Source organism: Cervus canadensis, chromosome 21, assembly GCF_019320065.1.
Source record: "Cervus canadensis isolate Bull #8, Minnesota chromosome 21, ASM1932006v1, whole genome shotgun sequence".
Classification (NCBI taxonomy): Eukaryota; Metazoa; Chordata; class Mammalia; order Artiodactyla; family Cervidae; genus Cervus; species Cervus canadensis.
Window position 1 is genome coordinate 11,897,316 of NC_057406.1, and position 23,039 is coordinate 11,920,354.

At 38.8% G+C, this 23,039-nt stretch overlaps 1 protein-coding gene across 25 annotated transcripts in view; it reads right to left on the bottom strand.

Moving 5' to 3' along the window:
- The window catches only part of WNK1 (WNK lysine deficient protein kinase 1), a 128,663-nt gene that overhangs the window by 31,569 nt on the left and 74,055 nt on the right, over positions 1-23,039 (bottom strand). For 15 of the 25 annotated variants that reach the window (XM_043441378.1, XM_043441385.1, XM_043441383.1 and 12 more), the window contains exons 5-10: positions 14,193-14,281; positions 12,142-12,361; positions 10,541-10,874; positions 9,581-9,768; positions 3,899-5,140; positions 1,525-1,608 (exon numbers count right to left, since the gene is read on the bottom strand). In XM_043441378.1, the coding sequence (XP_043297313.1) occupies positions 1,525-1,608; positions 3,899-5,140; positions 9,581-9,768; positions 10,541-10,874; positions 12,142-12,361; positions 14,193-14,281 (2,157 nt within the window). The remainder of the gene's footprint in view (positions 1-1,524; positions 1,609-3,898; positions 5,141-9,580; positions 9,769-10,540; positions 10,875-12,141; positions 12,362-14,192; positions 14,282-23,039) is intronic. The other 10 variants (XM_043441391.1, XM_043441392.1, XM_043441390.1 and 7 more) reach the window with 2 other exon arrangements.

The following is a 23,039-nucleotide window of genomic DNA, read 5'->3' on the forward strand; positions in this document are numbered from 1 at the left end:
TGTTTATACCTTACTGTAGTCTATTAAGTGTGAAATAGCAGTATGGCTAAAGAGACAATGTACGTACCTTAATTTAAGAATACTTTATTGCTAAAAAAAAAAAAAAAATACTTTATTGCTAACAGATGATCACCATCATCTGAACCGTCAGCAAATCGTAATCTTTTTGCAATAGTAACAAAGATCACTGATCACAGATCACCATAACAAATAGAACAGTAATGAAAAAGCTTGAAATACTGTGGGTATTACCACAATGTAACACCCACAGAGGCACAAAGTGAGCAAATGCCGCTGTAAAAGTGGTGCCGACAGACTTGCCTGAAGCAGGGTTAACACAAACCTTCAATTTTTTGTTTAAAAAAAAAAAAAAAAGTGGTACCTACGAGCACAATAGAACAAGGTCTGGCTATACAGCCAAGTTAATCTTGTACAAAGAATGCCTCATCTTAAGCCAGCATCATGACTACATGATCACATGCTAAGATAAGCAGGCCATTTATAATGAGAATTAAAAACTTAAGTTTCAAAAATTAATAAAAACAAGCCAATTCAGAATTTGGTGGTTTGAAAACACACTTTGTAGGGAACTATCAACAATATAATTCATCGGGAAGTTTTTATGACACACGTAGTGACTATAAATTTTATTTGTAATGGATAATAAATATTCAATTGTGCCCCTAAAGCATTATTTCCTTATAATTAACTATTGTTAACTAATAGCAATGATGATCTACAGACTCTTAATTTTAGAATCAGCAGTTTTGCTGTTGAATACTTTAGCACTGTACCAATCTCTTAAGCTCTCTGAACCTTTGGGAACAAACTCCCCCAATCAGAAGTTTAGAACATGTTATAAAAGTTTCTGAAAATGGTTCCTTAGGCTTGCATTCATTTTAGCATAAAATCTGACACCTCATCCCACAGATTAGAAATAATTAAAAAGGTGTGTAGAATCATTAGTGTCAAGCACAAGGAAAGCAATGGTAAAATGCTCATAAAAGGACAAATCATGAAATATACAGAAATAAAACTGATATTCTTTGTACAGTTGATCCTTGAATAACATGGATTAGAATGGCACGGATTCACTTATACGTGAATTTCTTTCAGTACTATATAATCCAAGATTAATGAATCCATGGATATGTAACCATGAACAGGGAAGACCTACTATAAAGTTACACACAGATTTTCAACTGAACAGAAGGCCTGTGCCCCTAACCCCCTGTTGTTGCTCAAGGGTCAACCACATTGTTAAAATAGCATAGAATCATCTGTTTAAGAAGGCACATAAATTATTTCAGGAAAAATTCTTTTGAATATCAATATATGTCTAATCTAATAGACTGTTCAAAAATACATTAAACGAAAGATTCTTTAAAATGTTACCGAAGACAAGAAATGTTATGCTTCTTGATTTTCCTTTCAAAAACTTAGCAAGCCACTTACATCAGGAACCCAGTTCATGAAAGATGTAAACAGGGCTCTGGATAAAGCGCAGCAATGAGTTGCTCTCACCTGCTGAGAAAGCTGCATGGGTTGGGAAGATGGAACCCCTGTTAAACTACTTGAAGATGGCTGACCCTGGCTCTGCCCCTGTGCCTGAAGGAAAGAAGTGAATACAAAAAATTAGAGCAGCCCAAAGGTACCCGTATACAGAGGTCAGGGTTCTGCAATAAACATATGAGTTCCTGAGAGTCTGACTGAGCAAGATGAAACATTAGCTTGATCAAGTATGGAGGGAGAGATGGCTGGGGAAGGTTTTTAAAGAGAAGGGTAGAGAAGGATCATATTATAGAACATACCATGCAAAAAACCACTGATGGTTAAAACCTAACCTATCCCATTGCTCAGACTATAACTTTGACCTAAATAGTAAGATTCATAATAAAATTGTTACTGAAAATGAGGAAAAAAGTAACCAGACTATCAATATGAAAAACCTATCTGAACAAAGAAAAGGGGTTATTTGGATAATGTGACTTTGGTTCCTTTTGCTATTTCTTATAGTGATATAGTGACTTTTGTCAAAAATGTAAAAAACAAAAAACAAAAACCTGTTACTATTAACTGCCAAGTACCTAGAGCAATGGTTCTCAACCAGGGTCACTTTGGGTGCCCCACACCCTTCCCAGGGACATTCGGCAATATCTGAATGTGTCTTTGGCTGGCACAACTGGGAGAGGTAGCTGCTCCTGGTGTTTATAGTGAGTAGAGGCCACAGATGCTGCTAACATCTGACAAACGCAGAGAATAGCCCCCACAACTCAGCATCACCTAACCTAAAATGTCAATAAGGGTGAATCTGAGGAACTCTCACCTAGAAGAGATCTTAAGTTAACCGGGAAGGTGAGAGTGAAAGAAGAACTTGACAGAGGTGAGTTATGAAGATGAGAAGTCCCACCTCTGCTGTCTCATCTCAGTTCAGAGGCACTTCTTTGAAGCCTACTTGGATAGGACATCCAATCCAACTGCATCTTAACCACCTGAGCATACATTCCTGCTGCACCTTTCCTGTAGAGTACTTGATGTTTAAAATTTCATTTTGGAAGTTTCCAGAGTGAAAGTGGCAGTGCACACATTTACAGTACAGCTGGCAACCAGTGTGTCAACGTGAGCATATCACACTGCATGTGCTCGCAGTACAAATTCTCAAGCTCTGCATCTTTCTGCTGCTTAGTATTGCTCTAAGTAACTAATATTTGATGCATATTTTGGGGGATACTTTTGCCTCAGATGAGGGAAGAACATAGGAAGAAAGTATGAAGAACATATAGTAATTTATGTAAGAGTGAGATGAGATCATTTAAAACATCTAAATAACATCCTGAATACATAACTGCAAAGTTTCCTAATTAACTGCAAAGTCTCCTACAAAGATTTCATAAGACTTATACATTTGACATAATGTATCAAGGGAATATATGAAACAGTCAATACTGATTCCACTTCTTGAATCCTATTATGTCCATCACTTTGTCTTTACTTGTAAGAGGCTGCGTATGTTCACATACATAAACAACATTTAATTTGTTGAGGAAAAATCTAAGAACTGAGGTATCTCATGTTCCTTACCTTGCAACATATATCACAAATTCTTAAGACAAAAGAAGCCCCATCACCCACACTAGATTCTAATTTAGTTACTAAAAATTAGAATTAGTCAATTTTATGGATTAACATTTTATTTGAACATATAACACATGGTGACTTGTTGGATGCCATTTTTAAAAGGCATCTTCATTTGTTAAGACAAATTCCTAAGGTGTTTCCTGTTTTTTAAGATCCTTTCATACTAGTGGAAACTCTATATATTCCTAACACTACTTCAAAAAAAAAAAAAAGATTCCCTATTTTCCATTCTTTTCATTTTAGGGGAAAAAAAATTATCTCCTCCAAGTTTTAAAAACTAGCCATGTTTGTTTCTAGGGAGAAAGAAACATTTTACAATACTGTTTGTAAATAATCAATGCTCTGTCAACTTTATAGACACTAACATGTTCATAACTAGTTGAAAACTCCATCCATTCTATTGAGCTGACCAAAAAGTTTGTTCGGGTTTTCACATACCATCATACAGAAAAACTCAAATGAACTTTCTGGCCAACCCAATACGTATGGACAGAAATAACTGATTCTGACAAGCAATTAAAATTCTAAGTTTTTGTGTTCTTTTTTCCAAGGGTTTGTACACATTATAGGTAAATCAAGAAGCTCTGGTCTCATATTTTGGTCTTAAATACAAGTAGTTTAAAATCACCCTCCCCACTCAATGGAGAAACTCCACAATAAATTAAACAATATCCCTGATGAATGGAAAAGAGGGACAGAAAACTTAAATGTAACTGTCACAGCAGGGTAGTGTAAAAGAACCGTGAAGTTTTCCTGTAACCTGTGGATGGAGTGCAGATCCTCCTGAAGAAAATGAGGCGGATAAAACCTGCGGAGAGGTGGCTCCTTGGGGGAAACAGAAGAAGAGTGGGGATTCTTGCAACACTGTCTGAGGCAGGCGGATAAAGGGTAATGAGACGTCAGAGCCAAAAGGAGCAGCTGCTCCCCCTGTAGGGGGAGGTGACTGAAATTCACTGGGGTCTGAAGAAGTGACCTGGGAGGAATCACTGGAGTACTCTGGGCTTCCTATGGGCCAGGTCTGTCCGGTGGGCTCCACCACAGAGATGGTCAACTCTGGGGCCTGGGGCGTCTGCTGCTCTTCAGTCACAGGCTGCAGGCGGCTGTGTAATCCTGCAGGTTGAGGAGGTGGTTCTTCCTGGTTCGAGTCCACAGCAACCTGCCGATTTCGGTAAATGCGCTGAGGTAAAACTCCTCCCTCTCCTTCTCCTGAAGAGGAGCTTGGAGTATGAATGTGAAACTCAAACACACAACTGCTTCTGCTTTCGTTGTTATGAGTTAACACAGCAGGTGCAGAATGAGGAACAAAGACAGGGTGAAACTTCAAGTGTGTGGCATCTGTACTGACAGGTGCAGAAACGCTAGACAGGGGAGAGCCTGGGCTCAGTCCCGAATCTAATCTTACATTTTGGAGGTGTCCTACCAGGAGAGCCTGTCCCGATGGAAATTCAAAGACAGAACTGGAGGTGGGGCCCCCGTGCACTGGCTTCTGCTCAGGTGTCTGCTTCATAGGACTTGACAGGACTGGTGAGCTGTATGGAATACCCTCAAACTGTTCTGCCACCTGGGCCTGGTAATGTACCCCGGCTAGATACACTGCTTCCGGAGGGAGGAAGTAGTGAGCTTCTTCTGGAAGCACCAGTCCAGCTCTGTAGTCACTGTAAACTGGAGCTGGCTCAAACACAGGATGGGCCTGCACCTCACACAGCTCTCCAGCGACTCCACTGGCTGCAGGGCTCCACATGACTACAGTCTCTGGAGTCCAGTTAGGTGGGCTGCCACCAGGTGGAAGAAGACTCTGGCCGACAGTCCTCAGCAGGGGTTGGAACTGGTGAGTTTGGGCTTCCAAGAAGGAGGTGCTCTTACGCCGCTGGGCAATGGCCACCTTCGGTGGACAGGTGGGAGGTGGTGAAAAAGAAACTGGACGTTCATGAATAGTTGGGAAAAATATCTGTGATTCTGGGTATGTTGGGGTCCCCCCACGCGGATGCGCCATGGACTGAGGCTGTATCAACATGAATAAGACAAGTAATTCATACATTCATATGTGAAATTACATCAGACATGCACAACTGGGCAGCTCTGTGTAACCCTACAAAATGGTTACACCAAATTTATAATTAATAAAGAAATATAATGCTTTTGGAAATTATGTGCATAGTAAAAACCCATTAAATACATCCAGGGTTAATAAAACTATTCTGTGGGCATCTTTGCATTAGATAAGAGCTGCTTTTCCACAACACTCCCCTCCTCAAAGGAAATGAAGAATTTAACCTTCCGAGTGACTATTCTGCTTTTACCCACAAGTAACATGCTCACTTATGACTGTACCAAATCTTCCTACCCTTATCATCTTCTGCTGTGTTAAGAGGCTCCAGGGTTCATTTCTGATTAACTAACGTCATGTCTTCTAACTAGAAATCAGAAGAGATTTCTGATGGGTAATAAAAGATACACAGCTTGGCTAGTGACCATCATTTGGTTTGGGAAACCAAACCATACACAGTTAGTTTTACTACATGAAACATGTTAGAGATGCCAAACCACTGAATGTCCACTTTTCTGATACCATTTTAAGGATCGACTAATTTGCTATTCAAATCAGGTGAAAAGGGTAATGTAAACAGCCACCCTGATCTGACAGCATTTTTTGGTCATAGAAGCAGTTCTAGGTTAAACACTCTAAAATTAGAATTCTACCCTGTCAAATGCAAATGGTACACACTGTAATAGTTCACTTTCATGGGCCCTTTTTTTAAAGGGTAGATCAGTTTCACTTTTTCAATAGGAAAGATCCTATCAAAATTGCAAAACGGCTCCACTGTTACTTCTTCACAACAGTTTAAAAGGAGGTTTCTATTTTGAATCAGAATGTTCTGGTTTACTGTTGTTTATTCAACAGTATCCCGAGGCCACAAGACACTATACAGTTAATCACTCTCCCAGGTACAAATCTGAAGTTTTGGGATTTCTAGATCAGAATGCTAACCAAATCCTCTATCTGGAAAAGCAGCAGCAAAGTCCCACAGTGTTTGAAATAACCTTAAGAGATAAACACATCTACAGACATTAATGGGGCCAAGACAAACTGCAAGTATTTTATGTGCGCCTAATGTATTGCATTACAGTCAAGGTCCACTATTCAATCTAAAAAAAAAAAAAAAAAAAAAATTTTGCCAAGAGGGAACATTATGTGGCCTTTTAGGTTGTTGATCCCTCATTTTAAATAGGTAACAAATTAAAAGCAACTTTCTCTCTTCAATTATTCCTCACTGACTACGGGAAAAAATGGACTCAAGCAGTATTATTGGTATCTATCTAGAACAAAGTGAAAACATATTTGGATAACTTCTGATAAAGAGAAAGTTTGCTTTCAAAAAAGCCAATGAGTTTAAATAATACACATACTCTTTGCTAAGATGAAAATGCAAGGAGTTGAATACACTGGTGGGGATAGGAGATTATAATAAAGGCTAAATTTTTCTGCTCACAGACTGCTATGTGCCAAGGGTGTTATAAGCATTCTCTCTCATTACCTCCTTGCTTTTCTCCCCATTACAGTCTTATAACAAACAAATTACAAGAAAAACCTATTTCCTAAAAGCGTACTATATTACTAAGTTCAGTCCTGTTCTTTAATCATTATTACAACTCCTGATGCCTGGATGTATTCATTGGTGATAAATGCTCATCTGTCAGGAAGTTGGTGTTACATACAGCACTGACAAAGAGGGAAGGCAGGCTGGAGCGTCGGCACTTGCGCTGAGAGGCAGAGTACATAGGCAGGACCCTCTCCAATGCTTTAGAAAGCTTTTCGGCAAAAGTTTCCTCGGGGGCAGTCCGGAGGAGGGAAGGAGAAAGAGGTGCGGACAGCACTGGTGGTGGGGTGGAAGGAGCACTGGGAGAGATGCGGGACAGAGAGGGGACAGCAGGAAGATGGGGGACACAAACCGACATGCTACGGCCACGACGAGGCTAAACAGAAAACAAACACACACGTGAAAAACACAGCACTCTGAAAACAAAACAAAATGTACAATGGTAACAGGGCACAGCTGACATAAAGAAATGTTCCATCCTCCCCCCATTCCACGAAGTCATTTTCTGAGGAGACAGAACTCCACAAAGAGCACTTGGCAGACCATGCTATTCTCTCTACACTGTTGGTCAAGTGCAGGTTTTTAAAAATTAACCACCAAAATAATGATCAAGTACCTTCCTAAACATTCTGAAATAACATTAACTGTTATGAGTGTATGAGTAAGAATGACCGACTGAGGCAGCAAAGCAGACTGGGAAAACGATGAATACTGGCTTGTAGTCTCTGCAAACTTGTTAATAAATTCTATCAGTTTAATGCACATTACAAGATACAGAAGATCTTAAGACTGAATTGCTCTTCTGGAGCTCTGGGAACCTCAGACATACAGGATTTCTCAGTCCTATTTTAGAAGGCAGTAAACAAAAAGTTGTTGGCTGATAGAATAGTTTATCACATTTGCCTATCTTTGTCAATAAAGCTAAAAGTCATATTCCAGGAAAAGCATTAGTTTTCTAGACATAATTCATAGTAGATACAGGAAATATTCTGTATTTTTACTAAAGTAGTCAATGGAAAAATATCTAAACTGTGAATCTCTAAAGAATAACGTTAAATTTTTTTCAGCCACAACAAAGTTGACTTTGGTTTAAAAGTTTAAAGCATCTTAATATAAAGGCTTCAATATAGCCACAAAGCAGCAAATCTAAAGCTCTAAGGCTGTCCTGAGCATGTCTGTTGTTTCCTTTTAGAAACTGTGAACTGTGTAATTAATTACATTTTTTCCCCACTCTTGCTTCTCTTGTATTTTTAAATTTTACTTGTAATTGATATCCTATTGCAAGCCATGGTAAATACTTTCTGGAATTAGAAAGGACTGATTATAAAAGCTTTGAAAAATCCTCAATATTTAGTAATTCTTCATGAGACTTCCATAGAATATTATCATTAAAAGGCAAGAATGTCTGCCTTTTTTCATTTCATTTAATTAATGGTATGCTTTTAGAACATTAATAAATATAGCTATATTTGTGGCTCAAATATTTAACATCTTCATAAATGGTCAGTCCTTTTCCATTTCTAAAATAGAGACCCAAAGTTCATATCCTGTGATGTGGGAAGCCAAGAGATTAAAAAGTTTTTAAGAAATCTATAGTTATGATGATCCAGAAGAAATCAACAAGAGTAGAAACTGATAAGAAATGCTGACAAATAATATTTGTTACATCACAGAAATACACCTGTACAGTCTGTATAAAGCTCTTCTACCCTACCTACTTATTTTAAAGGTCAGAGAAGTAGATTGCTATTACACTGGAAGTTTTCTTTCTGTAACTGTGGCCATTCATCTTAACATGTAGCCAATGGAGAACTAACTAATGGACTCTAAAACAAGCAAACATCTTTTATTCCAAGCTGTAGGATAAGAGACCAGAACAAGCAGAAGTATTTTCTTACCAGAGAAAGGGTTTCATTCAATGAAGAACAAGAGTTCCACAAATTCAAAGTTTCTGAGACAGAGGGGCAAGCTATCTGCCTAAAGATCTCACTAAACAAGAGCACTGTAGTGACCAGTAATTCTCAATTCCGTCCTGAGGCAGAAGATGCATCTTGTTCACTTCTGAAGACTTCATGGAAGGTTGACCAAAGAAATGGGGTATTATCTACTGGTCTATTTGAATATTCTCTGTATGAGAAGCAAGAGTGGCTAATGTAAAACATGGGTAATAATGTGTGTGTGTGTGTGTATATATGCATAGGTACAAATGTACAATATATACATCAGGATATAATTGCTACAAATTGAATCTGAAAATAAATCAGTCATAAAACAGATACCAAAATAAAGGGAAGAAGCAAATGAACATATACTGGGGAAAGAACTTGTGTCCAACACAGACTTTAAGGCAAGAACACGCATAGCAACTGATGATTAAACACAAGCGCTAAATTAAATGGTCATTCCTTTTCTCTGGTGTACTCACATGCAGCATTCTATAATGGTTTGAAGGTCTTACCTGTGTTTTATACAATAAGATGTCTTACAGAAAATGTTTAGTAATTCTTTCAAGTAACTTCTGAAAAACTCTCCTTGCCCCCAACTCCCAAACCATTTGTATGTCTAACTTAGACTGCTTTGAACAGTTTCAACTTTAAAGTGCTAGAGAGCATTATCTTTAATCAAACGCTGATGAGTTTAAATCCTGTGAACAGTGTCTTCACAGAGTAAGGCATGTACCCCACCCTGCCTGAATCACTCTGACGGTTCTATAATAAACAACCTGCCTCCTCTGGAAAGGCACCACTTGCACTTTTTACTCTGGACTCGTGCTGTCACTCATTCAGTGGCAGAGTGTGCCCTGAGCATGTTACAGGTGTGCGCGCTCTTGCACAGTTACTCACCAAACTTGAGGGTGGATATACTGCATGGGGCTGAGCCTGTGCTTGGACAACAGATGCTGTGTGCCCTGGGGGGGCGCCAGTGGAAGGTGCCTGCTCATGCTGGGACCCGTACGAAACTGTCTGTTGGCTGCTCACTCGAGATTCCGTGAAGACAGAAGACCCTTGACCACTGTCAACTGTCCCGTCAGCTGAAGGAGACGTTGCCAAAATACAAGACAGAGAGACAAATCATGAAAAGGAGATTCATCTTTTCCCATCACAAACCCCTGATTTTAGAGTTAATTGGTCTTATCTTTGCACAGACCTGAACTAAATAAAGAATGACTAGTTTTACTAAGCAGATTTCTATGTTTAACTGACGAATCCATATAGAAAAGTTTCATCTTAAAAAAAAAAAAAAAATCCCCTGGCCATCACAGAATTTACCACCCAATGAACAAGGGGGAATAAAACAGAAAGTTGTTAATAGGCCTGAAGTTTGACACAGCTTCCAAAGTCTTAACCATGGAGACCAGTGGGCTCTATTAAGATGGCTCAATTAGTAACTAGTGGCCTCATTACTGGCCACTAGTGGCCTAGTTTATATGTTATTCAGCTTTGCTAAAAGAGCTGAACCAGATTAACAGGTTCAATATTAAGTAGCTAAGATAAACTTGTCACATTTCACTATTAATTTAAGAAACTGTAAAAGGTAGGAATCTACAAATAGAACATCCAAGATGCTGGAACCTGCAGAATTTCTCACATCCTAATCCCATTTCCTCACTGTCCCATTCTTCTATGCTATTAGCTGTGAACATAAGAACCAAAAGGAAAAGGAGACAGCAAACATTTCAAACCTCTTATTTATATGTTAGATTCACAATTCAAAACCAAGAGGCCAGTGCAAAATGATGACCAGGAAGACAGAGCATCAGCTAAGAGCGTGCCTAGCAACCTCACTGGGCCCCTGATACTCACATATCACAGATACACCAGGCTGCTGGTACTGCAGCTGCTGGTGCTGGTCGGCCTCAGGCTCTTCTGGCTCTACCTGCGTGGAGACGGATGCAGACACAGCAGAGGCAGCGGGTCCGCCAGTGCTGGTGGCAGGGGGCTGCTGGACTCCGGCCTGGGAGGCGCTGGGCTGCTGCTCCACCTGCTGCTTGAGGCTGCTCTCCTCCTGCTTCCTTTTTTCTTGCTCCTCCCGCACTAATTGACGCTGTTCTCGTTTTCTCTTAATTAACGATACTCTATCTTTGATGGCTTTTGCCATGGTCTTGTGGTCACCTTCACAGACATACCCAGAATCTACCTACAGGATGAAAGGGTACATCAGGAAACAGCAGGATAGCGAAAGAAAACAAACCAAACACAAACAATAGTCTTTGGAGAAAGAAAAACAGAGAAGGAGAGGAAGAAAGAACTGTCCGAGCACTGACCTTAACCAAACAGTGAAACTACTGGTCTGCACTATGCACTTGCCCACCATTTTTGCAGATACTCATGGGGTGGATGCTATTATCTTTATACGAACTCATGAAGTACATGTACTTTCACTAATTATAACAAATCAATAGGGAACCTAAGCATCCAAGTGGTAAAACCAAAAGGCTTATTTTATTATACTCAATTTCCCACTCACATGTAACCATCAATATGAACCTGTGCTGCTTTTACTTCTCTTCACTAGAAAGAAAGAAAAGAAAAGAAAGTAAAGTAGCCCACCAGGCTCCTCCATCCATGGAATTTTCTAGGCAAGAGTACTGGAGTGGGTTGCCATTTCCTTCTCCAGGGGATCTTCCTGTTACAGGGATCGAACCCAGGTCTCCCGCACTGTGGGCTGACGCTTTACCGTCTTTTCACTAGACAACCACTTAACCAAACAAAACAACTGTGGTAAATATGTGAAGGTTAAAAATAAAAACTCAAATAATATAAAAATCTGACAGTTAAAAATAAGTACCTCTCTCATGCTGAACCCTTCTCAAATGTAAGTACTGAATGGCTCTGACACATTCGGGCAGAGACTGTCTCCATCTCTGCACAGTAAATGGCTATTAAGGCACCATGAAAAGCCTAAGCTTGGCGAAGTGTTTCCCTGAAAACGACTGGCCAAAAGCTGCCTACTAACGAGTGATCCTGAAAATTTCCTTTAAAGTAAAAACAATGTGTGAACTGATTATTGGGTTTATTACCCAGATGAGTGACCAAAGGCTAATGTATCAGTATGTAGAAACAATTTTTCATTCTAACTAAATAGGTTACACTAATTAGAAGTCAGTCAACCCTACAGACTTTGAAAATGACTTCAAAATGTCCTCCAGTTCACTCCTTCTCTGTATATCTGCCTGCCTGGCCTGCCTGTCCATCCATCTATCACTATACATATCTATGCATATACATGTCTTCTAAAATAAGAATAAATTTTGGGACCATTAATGGAATTTTATATCAATAGAATATGTCATACACACTGCTTCATAAACTGCTTTTCTGCTCAACAGTATCAATGTATATCAACAGTATCAACGTACATAAATCAACATAAAATTTAAATGGCTTGATCGGTGCTAATTTACCATTTCTTGAGCAACGTCTTCTGGCACATCTTTCTCCAAGTCAAAGGAAAACTCGATAGCTTCATTGTCTTTGTATTTCCCCTTTAGTTTCTTAATATCTTCAATACGTAGCCATAATTTAATGGCTATCTTTTCTCCATCATCTTCTTCTGCTAATTCTACCCGTACCCCTGTTTCCTCCTGGAAGAAGGCATGGTTCAAAAGGTCTTTGATAGAGTATCTTCAAAAGAGAAGGGAAAGAAACAAAAAACAAAATGCCATTAGATTTAAAAGATACTTCTCAAGTATGTTATGTTTAGAATAATGAAAAAGGACTGCAAAAAGAAGAACAGGAATTTTCTAATTCATCTCTACACTGCTTCATTTAAGCAGTGATTATAGTTTTATTCAAGTTATGGAACATCAAAACAATCTCAATTATGAATAAGGGCTGAAAGTGATACTTCTTATTACTGGAGTATAATTGCTTTAAAACGTTGTGCTAGTTTCTGTTGGACAACAAAGGGAACCAGCTGCATGTACACGTGCGGCCCCTTCCCTCTTGAGCCTCCCGCCCCTCCAGGTCATCACAGAGAACCCAGCTGAATTCCCTGTGCCACACAGCAGCTTCCTCCTAGGCACCTATTTCACACATGGTAGTGTATACATGTCAGTGCTACTCTCCCTGGAAGTGATACTTTTAAATGTGTTTATATAGTGCTTATATTAATAGTTAACCAAATTCTTGTATGTATGATCTCATCTGATTTCTGGTATCCAATGAGATACCATTTCCTGATCAGCAGGAAATGGATGGATTCTCAGAGAGACTGACCATCTTGCTCAATTATAAAAGTCATAAATCATGGAATCAAAACTCAAAAACCTTTTTATTTCTATAGTACATTACCTTCTAATATAGCAATTTTTCTTTACACAATAAATCCTCTCAATTCTTGGTTCAGCACCTAGTGTACTAGGCAAGCAGAAGTCTGATTATGGAACAGTTTTCTCTAGATAAATGCTCTCAAAATACCAGTAATCTAGTAAACTGTTCCATCAAGACAAGAAACAAGAGTACCACATTCTATGACTGGAGACAAATATTCCTTTATAGTTTTTTTAAAAAATGTTCTTAAAGAGATTAAGGTGTCTCTTTTTCAATCAGTGTATATAAAAACAGAAACCCAAACTAAATTTCTACTAAAAAGCTTTAAAGATCAAGATCTTAAGCTCTTCCAAATAACAAAGTTATGAAAAGAATATGAGACTGGAGAAGAGAAGATATGGAATTCTTTAATTTGGCTGAAATACCTGATCACTCATATTCTTCAAGAGGTAGATTATGTTCAATTTACACTTTGTACTAGTGGGTCTACTTTTTCTTCTGTGGATGGTGACGGGGGATGGTGAAGGTAGATTATTTTTCAAAAACAGACACTGGACCTTTGCCATGCCTAACGGGTGATGAATCAGCTATATGGCAGATCAGATACTTGCCACTCCTCTGAGAAAAGCCCTCTGTTAGCATAATGACTAAGCCAGATCTCCTCCCAAGCTCTGGGTGAAGTTGTCTCTTCTTACTCAAAGGAATTTTGACATTTTGCTCTTCTTCAATTCTGGCATAGCAACAGTAAATCAATACCTGCATAGCTGAGTTGATTTTAAAGAGCCAAAAATTTTACTTCATCTTTAGAATTCAACTGGTAAACAGCTAAGGAAGAGATCTGTTGTGTCAGGATAGAACCTAGTGAGTTTTACAAATCAGGTAGATGGTATAAGTAGCCCTTACTGAATGCAGCAGCTACCTTTAAGGTGGTTCTGGATTATTCAAAGTCTACCAAACCACACTTTTACAATATTTCAGTATACTAAATCTGAATACTACCTCGAGTGGACAGAAGTTCACTTTCAAAGATATTAAATGACATAAACAGAGAAACTAAGTATTAGAAAACTAATACTTTTACAAGTAAAGTATTACATACACCTTAGGTTGAGGGTTCTATTCAGAGCATATTATACTTGAAGTTTTTGTTTAAGCAATATCCAGGTCAAAAGAGGCAACTTACCTTTCATCTTTGTTTTGCCGTATGCATCCTTCAATAATTTCCTTCACTTCTGGAATTGCTACTTTGTCAAAACTGGCTGGCTTCACTCCCTGAAAATCATAAAAATAGCAACAGGAACACATTAATGAAGGCAGGGACTTTGAACTTGAATTTGAACTTGCCTCCTAAGGTTCTACTCAACTGCCTTCTCACCATCCTGGCTTTTTCCTGGTTTGCCTGCAGGATCTAGTTCATGCAGGGTCAGAGCTGGTAGTAGCTATTTAGCCCCTACAAGGTAACAATAGGGAATAGTTAAGACAGCGGAGTCACTTACTTCCATGGCCACCACACTGTTAGTGATAAAAGTAGGCTATCGTTAGCATCTTTTGCTGTGTTTCAGGTAATGGAAATTTTGGCTAAAACAAAGCCCAAAGTTCTAATTGGTTAGATCTTCTGTTCAACCTTGTTCCCTAACACATTAATCAACGTAACATGCAACTCTTTTGAACAGAGGACCCATGTGTGGGCATGAATTCACATGCTTAGTCTGGCAGGTATTCTATCAATATAGTACTCCTTAACAAACTCAGTAAGAAGTGAAGAATTTAGACTGGTTTGGCATGGTAACTGAAGAGCAAATTGTCTTGTACATACGAAAACATAAAATGACAAATAACATATCAGATACATCTGAAAGACAAACTTTCCAATTAATTTCAGAAAAAAATTTAACATCACTATTACATAAAACAGCACCATTGTAATATTTTAGAATTTTCACAAAAGGTAAATTCTTTGCAAACGAAAATTTCAGCAGTGTGTAGAAAATGTATACAAGATAGAAGAATAACAATCTACTCCTGTCTGAGAGATGGTGTGGAGAAGAACATCTCATTATCTATTCCTGCCTCTTCTAAGTCACACAGACTGAGCTGAAGTAGCAACACGATATACTTTCCAAGAGGCAAGGTAAGTCTATGACCACCTAACACACAGCGAGGAGGAGACAGGGACTAGAAATAATCACCCAATGTCTCGGTGACAATACATATTATTTGAATTTTTCCTCAATCTTCTTATTTTTCAAGTCTAGCTAAGTCTTCTCAACCAGTCCTTGTCGTCACATAATCATTCTAATAAAAACAAAAAACAATGTCACTGAAGGAAAAGCCTGCTTTAATTGAGCAAGCTGGTATGGTATGGCATGGTATTTTAAATTAAAGCTAAAGAAAACAGGAACTGATTTTTGTTTTTTTTAAAAAAGGATGATGCTCACTAAAAGTTCTCTGGTAGCAGAAACACTGGAGATTTTTATATTTGCTTTTAATTTTTACAATAAACATGTAAAAGTATAAAAGCAAACTTTTAAGATGCCATTTACAAATATAATGGGAAGAACAGTCTAAAATACTTAAAAAAAATAAAATAAGACACTGTATAAGTTCCTAGAACATTCACTATTGGCAGAAAACTATCTGAAAGATTGTTCTTTGGTAAAATTAGACAGTAATACACAGCTGGCCTTTCATGTAAGGACACTTCAAATGTACAGGAAAGAAGCTAAAGAGGCTACAGAATAGGATTAGAAAACATGTTCCCACGTTCATAAACACACACATTTTAGAGGAATGAGTCTGACCTTCTGGCAACTCTACATATTGAGTTAATAAATCACACATATACTGACTATATTAAGACTTCTCCATTTCAATTTAGCACAGGCATACTGGAAAGATGAAAGGATGGAGCATAAGACTTGAATTCAGTGCGACCTGGACAAGCAGAAGCAGCTCTGAGCTTCATTTCCCTGTCTAGCAAAGGGGGATAATACCTGTTTAACTATATTCATGGGAACTAGACTCATGTGTGACTGTCCAGGTTGAAAGCTCTTTGAATTATTAAGTTTGCTGACCTAAGGCACCTTTGACTTCAAAAGTAATCACCAATGGTAATAAGGCTTAGAGTTAAAAAGAAAGCATAAAATTCTCTTTGAAAAATAATCACCAAGATCCACAGTGAACATGCTTTCAGCTTTGCTTATCCTTAAAAACAATCCTCTTGTTAATCCAACCTATGCAGACAAACACATTCACAAACAGGAATTTCTATTTACAGGTAGAAAAGCTAGTTGAACAATCAAGATTCCAGATCACAGTTGCAAAACCAGCAACTATGCATCATATAACACACTGACTACTAGGGTAAGCTCTTTCTCAACGTATAGCCAAGATTCAAGTTTTCTGCACCGGCGCTGTACAACTGCAACCACCACCGCCAGGCTCAGCTGCTACTGCCGCCTTAGAGAGCACCGCAGGCGCCGAGACAGCCAGTGCACGAGACAGCCCAGCAGCTGGTATTCAACCACCACCCACTGAGACAGTGAGAAAGACAAGACATTTCACCAAGCATCAAGAAGCCAGGATTATCCACATATCTTATCAAACTATCAAACAGAGGTATTCTGAATCATTTGGAAAGAAGCAAGGATATACAGGAATTGTATATTAAAAGTGACCCCCCCAAAAAAAAGTAAAAATAAGCATAAAACATCAATGACCTGGAATGTGACCTACTGAAGTCATCTGGGGCACCTGATGGAAAGCCACTTAAAATTAACAAACACATGTTTCAATACATAAGACGTATCATACTCAGAAGCTTCTTGTTCTACGAGAACTGTTTTTTTAATAATTGATAAATTTTTAAATTAAAAAGTTGATTTAAGATTACTCTAAAACATCATTTAAGCACCAAACAGAACAATGATAAGAAAATGTTTTCATGATGATATTTCATCTCTTTTCCTTGAATTTGTTTATTTCAAAAAAGATGATGAAGAGTCTAAAAATCCTTCAAATGACACCTCTTTTCTATACTCTCTGATTTAGCCCCACACAGTCTTTTTTCACTCCTGTTTTGAACAGCAGAAGCAAAGGTTTGCTCATCTATTCTGAATGAGGTTCAAGAACACAAAACATAAAAGAGTACTAAGGAAGATAAATTGGGCTAATGTTTTACACATTAGAAAACCTAAGTTAAAGACTGGTGCCTTGTCCCTTCACCCTTCCAGAGTCAGCAAGCTGCCAACTCCAGAAACACTCTTCCTCACTGCTATGATTCACAAGACCTCTCTTCAGGCAGAAGTGCCATAAAATGTTTCTTTGACATGAAACAGCAGCTTGTTATTCTGCATTACACAAAAATACTTCTTCAACAGCTAATGTATATCCATTTAAGACACCTCTGGGATTAAAATTATATATTCTCATAAACGAAACAAAAAAGGTGACTTTTATGCAATCTTAAATGGAGAACAAAAAGAAAAAAACAATAGTTGTGATTCTCCAAGGGTACATCAGAGTTGATACTTAAAAAAAAAACTGACATAAATCTTTATAAAATATGTTGCTTTATTTAAACTAAGAAAAACTCCAAACATATACGCATCTCACAGACTGAGTTTTCTGTCAATTCTATATACTCATAGTTTGCAGCTAATCTGCTGGAAAAATAAAAGTGAGTCATAATAAAAAATAAAAGTGAGTCATAATGTAGTATCCTCCGGTTCAGTCTTCTGGCTCTTAAAAACTGTCAGCACTTGAATTCTTAAAAACTTAAGCTGCAGTGTGTCAGGGTAACATTTTTCTCTTCCTAAGAGTAAAAATTTTCCTAACCACTCAGAATTGAGAAAAGTCTCCTTCCTCCTCATAGAAAATGCTGTGTAAGTTAACTAAATTGCAGAACTATTTTGAAAAGCATTCTGAACTAACAATCCCAATACTTTAACTGAAACCTTCCATACATAAATATCACAACACACCTTTGGTATATATTGGAAATTCTTACCCACCTCATTTACACAATCCTTTTGAGAGCAGCAGCAGCAATGAGAATTTACGAAGACAAACACTGAGCAAAAATCTCTCTTTGTAAAATCCATCAGAAAAGGCAAAACAGACTTGTTAGAGGAAAATGGAGGGGGGAGGGGATCATATAAGATGTAAGTTAACAGAATAACTTAGCCCACAGCATAAGCAAGGCAGACGTCAAAATCAGGCTGAAGTTGAATTTCCTGTTTAACACTAGCCATGCTTCCACGACTCTCAAACATGGGTTTGCTCTGTTCAGCCAACAATCTCCTTATTACTTACTGATCAGCCCTTTAAACACAACTACATGCTGAATAGCAGGCAAACTTATTCTGCTACTCCTCCTCCTGCCTCTCCTCCAACAGCAGCAGGTCCCTAGACAAACAAGATTCTTCACTTGCTCAAAGCTCCACCCCTGCCATGTCCACAGGTTCTGCCTCCTTGACACCAATACCTACACTAGAAATCTGTTTATCTAAACACCCCTCTTCCCCTTCCTCATGTTGAAACTAAGCTTCAAAAGAAAATGGGGAATGAATTCAGTGACCAAAATGTAAACTCAGAATATACAGCCTAAAGAATACTGGACAAGAAAACCCCAATACTGGGGTTGAGCTCCCCGTACATAAAGTTCAGCCTATAGATACCAAGTCTGTGTGACTGGAGCCATATTCTTTAAACTCACTTGAAAAGTGAGCCTAACAGTTCCTGTTTACCTAATTTAGAAAGTGGTGACATTAAGGTAAACTGTCTTACCACGGTCTCATGGTACATTAAAAAAATTTAAACAGCTGCGAATTAGTACACAGAAGTGATAAGAATTTATTCTTCTGCTTTTCCTTCCCTAAAAGCCTTAACATATAGATCTACCTAAAGACATCTCCATTTGCCAGGAAGAGCTCTTGGACCCAATGACTACTGCTTTAATCCTGGTGATTAAGGAAAGGTTTTTCCTCATGGAATTTAACAAAGATGATAGAAAAATCACTGCTCATGGCAGTGTTAGGTTGGGTAACATAACAAAGTGCCGTCCCTTGTAATGTGGTAAGCCTGAATCCCCATCAAGACAGTGGATACTAAGGCTTCAATCACTCAAGAACAGTAACGTAACAGCTTAGAAGTTATTTGATAGGAATATCTCTATTCTAAAGGCTGGAAATGACTTAATTCTAACAATTTTCCTGCTCAACATAACTCATCACTATCAAGCACACCAAGTAGGTAGTGCAGAAGGCCAATACTGGTCCTAACTATAGCATGCAGTCCACCACTACCTTTAACTTCGGTGTTTGAGCAAGCCTGCTCAAGACTATGCTTAGATAATGAAAACGAAACAGAGGACTACAGGTATGTTCTCTGCTTCATAGGTTTATATATAAGTATGTGAGAATGTTTTTAAACTTTACTGTGCAACAAACAAAACCAAAACTGAGGCAGCTTTTGGACAAGAGGTAAAATGTAGGCACAAATATCTAATTCTGTGAAGACCAGCATTTTTAATATACCAAAATTGAGTTTTCACTATGTACAATAAAATACCATTCACATACATGTAACAAGTTTATAGGTCTAAATCGTCCTTCTCTTTAACTCTGCCTTTCTCTGGACTTCACCAATTTCTTTCAAAGCCATCATTATTTCCATGATCCAGAACAGAAAACCTTACTTATTCTCAGATGCTTCTTCACAACACTTAAGTGCTATTATTCTCTGGGAGCTCCTTAAACAAAGAGAAACATTTACAACAGCAGGTAACAGCTAGCTGTTAGTACTCCTACTTTCCCTCCAACGGCTAAAGGTGTCTGGCTGGACAAAAGTGAGATTTTTACTGGCTTCTTTGTTACTTCTCAACATCATTGCTTTTTCTGCATAACAACTGTGACCACCAATCCAGACTGACAACATCAGTTCAGTTCAGTTTTTCAGTCATGTCCAACTCTTTGCAACCCCATGAACTGCAGTACGCCAGGATTCCTTGTCCATTACCAACTCCCACAGCTTGCTCAAACACATGTTCATTGAGTCAGTGATGCCATCCAACCATCCCATCCTCTGTTGCCCCTTCTCCTCCTGCCTTCAATCTTTCCCAGCATCAGGGTCTTTTCCAGAGAGTCAGTTGTCAGTTCTTAACACAGGTGGCCAAAGTATTGGAGTTCCAGTCCTTCCAATGAATATTCAGGACTGATTTCCTTCAGAATTGACTGGGTATCCCCTTCTCCTGCCTCAGTCTTTCCCAGCATCAGGGTCTTTTCCAATGAGTCAGTTCTTCCCATCGGGTGGCCAGAGTATTGGAATTTCAGCTTCAGCATCGGTCCTTCCAATGACTATTCAGGACTGATTTCCTTTAGGATTGACTGGTTTGATCTTGCAGTCCAAGGGACTCTCAAGAGTATTCTCCAACACTCCAGTTCAGAAGCATCAATTCTTTGGTGCTCGGCTTTCTTTATGGTGCAACTCTCATACCCATAGCTGACTACTGGAAAAACCATAGCTTTGACTAGATGGACCTTAGTCAGCAAAGTAATGTCTCTGCTTTTTATTACACTGTCTAGGTTTGTCATAGCTTTTCTTCTAAGGAGCAAATGTCTTTTAATTTCATGGCTGCAGTCACCATCTGCAGTGATTTTGGAGCCCAAGAAAATAAAGTCTTTCACTGTTTCCATTGTTTCCCCATCTATTTGCCATGAAGTGATGGGGCAAGATGCCATGAGCTTCGTTTTTTGCATGTTGAGTTTTAGGCCAACTTTTCCACTCTCCTCTTTCACTTTCATCAAGAGACTCTTTAGTTCTTCTTTGCTTTCTGCCATAATGGTAGTGTCATCTACATATCTGAGGTTATTGATATTCTCCTGGCAATCTTGATTCTAGCTTGTGCTTCATCCAGCCCAGCATTTTGCACGATGTACTCTGTATATAAGTTAAACAGGCAGGTTGACAGTATACAGCCTTGAAGTACTCCTTTCCCAGTTTTGAACCAGTCCATTGTTCCACATCCAGTTCTAACTGTTGCTTCCTGACCTGCATACAGGTTTCTCAGGAAGTAGGTCAGGTGGTCTGGTATTCCCATCTCTTGAAGAATTTTCCACAGTTTGTGGTGATTCACACAGTAAAGGCATTAGCATAGTCAATGAAGCAGAAGTAGATGTTTCTCTGGAATTCCCTTGCTTTTTCTATGATCCAACGGATGTTGGCAATTTGATCTCTGGTTCCTCAGCCTTTTCTAAATTCAGCTTGAACACCAGGAAGTTCTCGGTTTACATACTGTTGAAGCCTAGCTTGGAGAATTTTGAGCATTATTTTGCTAGCATGTGAGATTGGGTGCAACTGTGTGGTAGTTTGAACATTCTTTGGCATTGCCTTCCTTTGGGATTGGAATGAAAACTGACCTTTTCCAGTCCTCTGGCCACTGCTGAGTCTTCCAAATTTGCTGGCATATTGAGTGCAGCACTTTCACAGCAGCATCTTTTAGGATCTGAAATAGCTCAGCTGGAATTCCATCACCTTCACTAGCTTTGTACAGTGATGCATCCTAAGGCCCACTTGACTTCACACTCCAGGATTTCTGGCTCCAGATGAGTGATCACACCACCGTGGTTATCTGGGTCATTAAGATCTTTCTTGCATAGCTCTTCTGTGTATTCTTGCCACCTCTTCTTAATATCTTCTGCTTTTGTTGGTATTCCATCCCATTTCTGTCCTTTATTGAGCCCATCTTTGCATGAAATGTTCCCTTGGTATCTCTAATTTTCTTGAAGAGATCTTTAGTCTTTCCCATTCTATTGTTTTCCTCTATTTCTTTGCATTGATCACTTAGAAGTCTTTCTTATCTCTCCTTGCTATTCTTTGGAACTCTGCATTCAGATGGATATATCTTTTCTTTTCTCTTTTGCCTTTAGTTTCTCTTCTTTTCTCAGCTATTTGTAAGCCCTCCTCAGACAACCATTTTGCCTTTTTGCATTTCTTTTTCTCGGGGATGGTTTTGATCACTGCCTTCTGGACAACGCTACGAACCTACATAGTTCTTCAGGCACTATGTCTATCAGATCTAATCCCTTGAATCTATTTGTCACTTTCACTGTATAATCCTAAGGGATTTGATTTAGGTCATACATGAATAGTCTAGAAGTTTTCCCTACTTTCTTCAATTTAAGTCTGATTTTTGCAACAAGGAGTTCACAATTTGAGCCACTGTCAGCTCTCAGTCTTGTTTTTGCTGACTGTATAGAGCTTCTCCATCTTCGACTGCAAAGAATATATCAATGTGATTTCACTATTGAGTCCCCAGTTATATCCATGTGTAGTCGTCTCGTGTTGTTGGAAGAGGGTGTTTGCTATAACCAGTGCTTTCTCTTGGCAAAACTCTGTTAGCCTTTGCCCTGCTTCATTTTGTACTCCAAGGCCAAACTTGCCTGTTAGAGGTATCTCTTGACTTTCTACTTTTGCATTCCAGTCCCCTAGGATGAAAAGGGACATCCTTTTTGGTGTTGGTTCTAGAAGGTCTTATAGATCTTCATCTACATCTGTCAACATCTCACTTCCTTAAACTAAGACCAAGTTAAGATGGGCCTCACTGCTGCTTTTCTCTCCAGTATTTATTTTACACTATGGCCTATTCAATCACCTATAGCTTCATCCAATCATCTGACACTTAACCATTCCCAACTGTCTGATATCATTTAATTCGTATCACATGACTCAAATGTGGTTAATAATTCCCCACACTTACAAGATGGCCATAGGATCAGAGAACTAGAAAGAATCTGAGCTAGAGTCCCTACCTGCTCACACAGACAACTAATTGTAGGCCAGAGAGATTAATGCCATGTCAAGGGCAGAATTCAGTACCTCCTGGAACCTATGAGGAGTCATGTCCAGTTCAGTCTGGTATGTATCGGACACCTACTAAATATATTGCATCAGCAGCAGCACCTAGAATACAACAGAATATATTCTAGAGGCTAAGGGCTTAGTCCATGGTAAAGTAAAAACGAGAATCCAG